The 4872-nt window shown below is 57.1% G+C and overlaps 1 protein-coding gene across 1 annotated transcript; it reads right to left on the bottom strand.

The window, feature by feature from the left end:
* Nucleotides 1-967: 967 nt before the first annotated feature.
* LOC138099898 (exendin-3-like) lies at nucleotides 968-2053 on the bottom strand. The gene is made up of 3 exons (XM_068997497.1): nucleotides 1959-2053; nucleotides 1126-1272; nucleotides 968-1055 (listed from the first exon to the last, which is right to left on the bottom strand). Exons 1-3 carry the CDS (start codon nucleotides 2051-2053, stop codon nucleotides 968-970), a joined length of 330 nt encoding a protein of 109 aa, XP_068853598.1.
* Nucleotides 2054-4872: the final 2819 nt, after the last annotated feature.

Here is a 4872-nt window from a genome sequence, read left to right as displayed (position 1 = left end):
GTTTTCCTTTTATCTGAAACTTGAGGAATTGAGGGAAAAATGAGGCACCAAGTGGGGAGTCAGAGGCTTGAAACCCCCTGGGACCGCGTGGGATCCCACTGGGATGCTCGGGAAGGTTGGAGACGTTGGGAACCAGCGGCGGGATTGAGCAAAAGTTTTATTGGAATTTGGGGAAAACTGCGGGGAAAAGGAAGCCAGAGGAAGGCAGGTTTGAGGGAAGGCTGGTCCGTGGGGGGATTTCAGGAGGAGCTGCCTGGGGAACACGGGATGGGGCAGGGAGCTGAGTGCGAGGGACAAATCCTCCCTGCGGAGCTCCCGCTCCTGGCTGGCGAGGGACTGGTCCGACATTCCCAAGTGGAGCGGGCTGGAAAGCTGCTGCCCGGATTCGCCGTTAATTGTACCTTGAAAACAAACCCCAAAGAGCTTCAGGGGATGGGAACTCCAGCTAAAATCAGGAGCTGGGAAAGGGCAGTGAGGATTCCCTTGCTCAGAGGGAGCTGCCCCTTTGGAATGGCTGAACCAGGAAAAACCCCCAGAAATGCCAACGATCCCAGCAAGGCAATGCTGGAATGAGGAGGGAAATGTGAGGACAAATCCCGGAGAGGATGGAGCAGCCCCTTCCCATCCCAGAGTTCCAATCCCATCCCAAACACCTGCACTTTCCTGACCCTGTTACGAGACACCAGAGAATCCCCAGGAGCCATCTGGCATCAGGAAAAGGGATTCCCACCCTGCCTTGGCACCAGACCCAGCGGTTTCATGGAATCACGGAATGGTTCGGGTTGGGAGGGACCTCAACGCCCATCTCCTTCCACCCCTGCCATGGGAGGACACCTCCCACTGTCCCAGGCTGCTCCAGCCTGGCCTTGGGCACTGCCAGGGATCCAGGGGCAGCCACAGCTGCTCTGGGAAATCCCTTCCAGGCCCTCCCCACACTGACAGGGAGGAATTCCTTCCCCATGTCCCATCAAACCCTGCCCTCTGGCAGCGGGAAGCCATTCCCTCTGTCCTGGCACTGTTCCAGGTCCCTCTCCAGCTCTCCTGTGGGCTCCGTTCTGGATCGGGATTGGAGTGGGGGGAGGTTGTGTCCCAGGACGGTCCCGCCCCTCTCCCTGCTCCCGGCACCTCTTGGTGTTGATGAGCCAATGCACGAAGTCCTTGGCCTTCATCCTGTCCAGGTACCGCGTGAAGTCGCTCGTGAAGGTCCCCTCCGAGTGCCGCTTGACGTGGGGTGGGAAGCTCTGGGAGTTCTGGGATCCGAACAACTTCCACCTGCTCGGGGTGGGAGGGGAAGGGAGGACAACGGGGTTTAAGGACACCCCAGCAGGATCCTCCCACGGGAGATGCCCAGGACAGGGCTGTGCCCTCCAAACCCTGTCCCTGTGGGAGCATCCGCCAGGAAAGATGGAACAGTGCACAGGAAGAACTCTGGAATATTGAGTAGAATTCCCACAAATCAAACACACAATTCCTGTTTCCATTTCCGGAGATTTGCCAAGCCTGGCCTGGGTTTTCCTGGCATCCCATACCTCCGGTGTCCTGTCCCAAATGATTCCCCTCTGTCCTGCCGGAGGGTCCCAAGCTCCACCCTTGGTCCCTGCTTCCCACATCAGAGCAGGAACGTGGGGCTGCTCCGAGGTTCGGATCATCCTTCCGCAGCTCCGCGGCGATGCTGGGATTCCCCACAGAGGGTTCCCAAAGGAATTTGAGCCATGGGAACACCGGCCCAGCCTGGCCTGCCCCGCCCCGGGCAGGGTGTCCCTGCTCTGACCGAGCCGGGAAATCCCGGGATTCCCCACACGGGAATGTCCCTGCCTGGGCTGGGGGGAGGGCCGGAGGGAGTTGGTTTGGATCAGTACGAAATAAACAGGAGCACGGGAATAGGGAGAGCTGGGACAGCGACGGGAATGGAGAGGGATCAGCTGCTCCCACAGCCCCGGCTCCACCCAGCCCCGTACCTGGACAGCTCCTCCAGGTCCTTGGGAGCCACCTGCCATCCCGGCGGGATGAGCACGGCGAACACCAGCCCGGACAGGTACAGCCACCGCACCATCTGTGCTCCTGGGGAGGCAGAAATCCAGGGGAAATTCCTGGCTGCAATTCCCAATGAGCCCCCGCTCCCTGCGGGAAGCCCCGGCAGCACCGCCCGGGACGGATCCACCGGGACAACCCCGGCCCAGGGGTGTGGACAGGACTGGGATGGGTGAAAAATCCCATCCTCGCTGTTCCCTGTCGGTGCATTCCCTATTCCCTCTCAGCGCATTCCCTATTCCCGATCAGTGCATTCCCTGTTCCCTCAGTGCATTCCCTATTCCCTCTCAGTGCATTCCCTATTCCCTGTCGGTGCATTCCCTGTTCCCTGTCGGTGCATTCCCTGTTCCCTCAGTGCATTCCCTATTCCCTCTCAGTGCATTCCCTGTTCCCGATCAGTGCATTCCCTGTTCCCGATCAGTGCATTCCCTGTTCCCTCAGTGCATTCCCTATTCCCTGTCGGTGCATTCCCTGTTCCCGATCAGTGCATTCCCTATTCCCTGTCGGTGCATTCCCAGTTCCCTGTCAGTGCATTCCCTATTCCCTGCCCGTGCATTCCCTATTCCCTGTCAGGGCATTCCCTATTCCCGATCAGTGCATTCCCTGTTCCCTGTCGGTGCATTCCCTGTTCCCAATCAGTGCATTCCCTATTCCCTGTCAGTGCATTCCCTATTCCCTGCCCGTGCATTCCCTATTCCCTCTCAGGGCATTCCCTATTCCCTCAGTGCATTCCCTGTTCCCTGTCGATGCATTCCCTATTCCTGACCAGTGCATTCCCTATTCTCACTCAGTGCATTCCCTATTCCCTGCCCGTGCATTCCCTGTTCCCTCTCAGTGCATTCCCTATTCCCGATCAGTGCATTCCCTGTTCCCGGTCGATGCATTCCCTGCTCCCTCTCAGTGCATTCCCTGTTCCCTGTCGATGCATTCCCTGTGCTTTGGCGTGGGCACACACAGCGGTACCGAAAGAGAAAATTATTTGCAATGAACTTTATCCCTGACCTCCTGTTTTCTATCTGGGGGTGCCATTTCTATCCCGGAATTATCATCACTGTGCTGGAGAACTTTCCCACTGCTTGGAAAAGCTCCTTCCAGGTGAGCAGCTTTATTCGTATCTTACATTCCTTATTTTCGCTGGATTCCTTAGAGATTCTGCAGGAATAAAACGCCACTCCCCAAACCCTTTATTTGCCAAAAATCAGACTTCTGTTGCCCATCACCAAATGCTTTCCTTACCTGGTTTAATTCCTTGGGAGACTGGGAGAAGGAAGGGAGGAAGAGGCACCTACCTTGGGCAAAGAGCCGCTCTCTCCACGCCAGTTCTGATTTTCCTCCTTTGAGCCACTTCTGGCTGAACTCTTCTCCTTCCTGGTGCTTTTAAACACGTCCGGAGGATGCCCAGAGCTGACAGGTGGGTCACGGGTATCCTGCTTTTCCTGGATGGGTCACTGTGAATCATTACAGCTTTTCGGGAGCGGGGCTGCTGCACAAAATATCCTTACTGGCGGATTTTCCAAATGACGCCTTCAATGAGGTTTTTTTTTTTTTAATTGTTGTTGCTGTTTCTCTTATATCTCGTTTTTCCCCCCCACTTTTTGGACCAAAGCAGTGACCTGTGGGTTTCCTCCTCTCAGGTGAGGTGGCCTCTTGCTGGCACAGCGTGTCCTGCATGGATCCCTCTGCCCACGGGCTGCCCTTTCCAGCACCTGCACTGGTGCTAAGAAACATGAAGGAAAAAGAGCAAAGGCGTAAAATGAGGATTTGTGTCTCCAAACACTTCCTGCTGCTTCCTGCCGAGTGGAATTCCTGGTGCAGCTCCTCAGCCAGGCAGATCCCACTTGGATCCCACAGATCCAAGCCTGGTGTGGTTCCCCAAGTCCAGACCTGAAACTGGGGATGTTCCCTGTGATTTATGGGATTTGGGGGTGAAACGAGGCCCCAGGAGGGGCTGCAGTTCTGGGTCCTCGTGGGACATCCCGGCTCAGCCCAGGAGCCCTGGGAACACCTGGAATTCATCAGGCCTCATCTTTAGGGCTGCCCACAGTTTTCCAGGGGTGTCCCATAGGAACTGGGCTTGCTTGTTTCAAATCCTTGAATCCAGCGAAGGAAAAAGGAGAAGAGGAAAACTGAGGGTAGCCCTAAAGAGCCGGCTCTGGGCCCGGGGGAGGGTGGGGGCTCCCAGGTGGGCCCAGGACAGAGCCCTCAGCCCCCTGAAGGGGTCAGGAGGGCTCCTGAGGGCTCCACGTTCGGAGTGTGGATGGCAGGAGGTGTTTCCAGGGCAGTTTTGAGATCCCTGGGGACTTTCCAGCCAAGGAATGCCCAGGATTCAGTGTTTGGGGCTCTGAATGTGCCTTTTCTCACAGGCAGTGGGAGACAAGAGCCAGTCCTGGGGAGCTGGGCCTTGTCTCTCCCACCAGGAGGGACGAGGGCTCCAGTCTGGATTTCTCCGCCGCTTTCTGTGCTCTCCCCCCGGGCCCTTTCTGCTCGTGGCTGGGTAATTATTGTCATTGCACCGCCGAGAGTTCTGTAATTACTGCCACTGTCAAAATAAGGTCGGTGTTCAGAGGACGCTCATCCTGAGGAGCCTCTAATGAGGGCCACAGACGGCCTTTCGAGGAAGCCTGACATCAGCGGAGGGAGGGGGCTGTTAATTAGCTGAATCTCGGGAGGAGAGGGCCAGCTCTCCTGCCCATCACTCGGGTGGGATGTTTGTTATTAATGCCGCCAAATTAGCTCACCATGTCGCTGTTTGCAATGTCCCCCTGGCCCGGGAGGCCACGGCGCTGCGTGCGGGGGTGGCAGCTCAGGGAGGGGACATTCGGCTCAGCCCGTGCTTCTCTT

Source organism: Aphelocoma coerulescens, chromosome 29 (assembly GCF_041296385.1).
Source record: "Aphelocoma coerulescens isolate FSJ_1873_10779 chromosome 29, UR_Acoe_1.0, whole genome shotgun sequence".
NCBI lineage: Eukaryota > Metazoa > Chordata > Aves > Passeriformes > Corvidae > Aphelocoma > Aphelocoma coerulescens.
The sequence above is the reverse complement of the archived record's forward strand: the minus strand, read 5'-3'. Positions and strand labels throughout refer to the sequence as shown.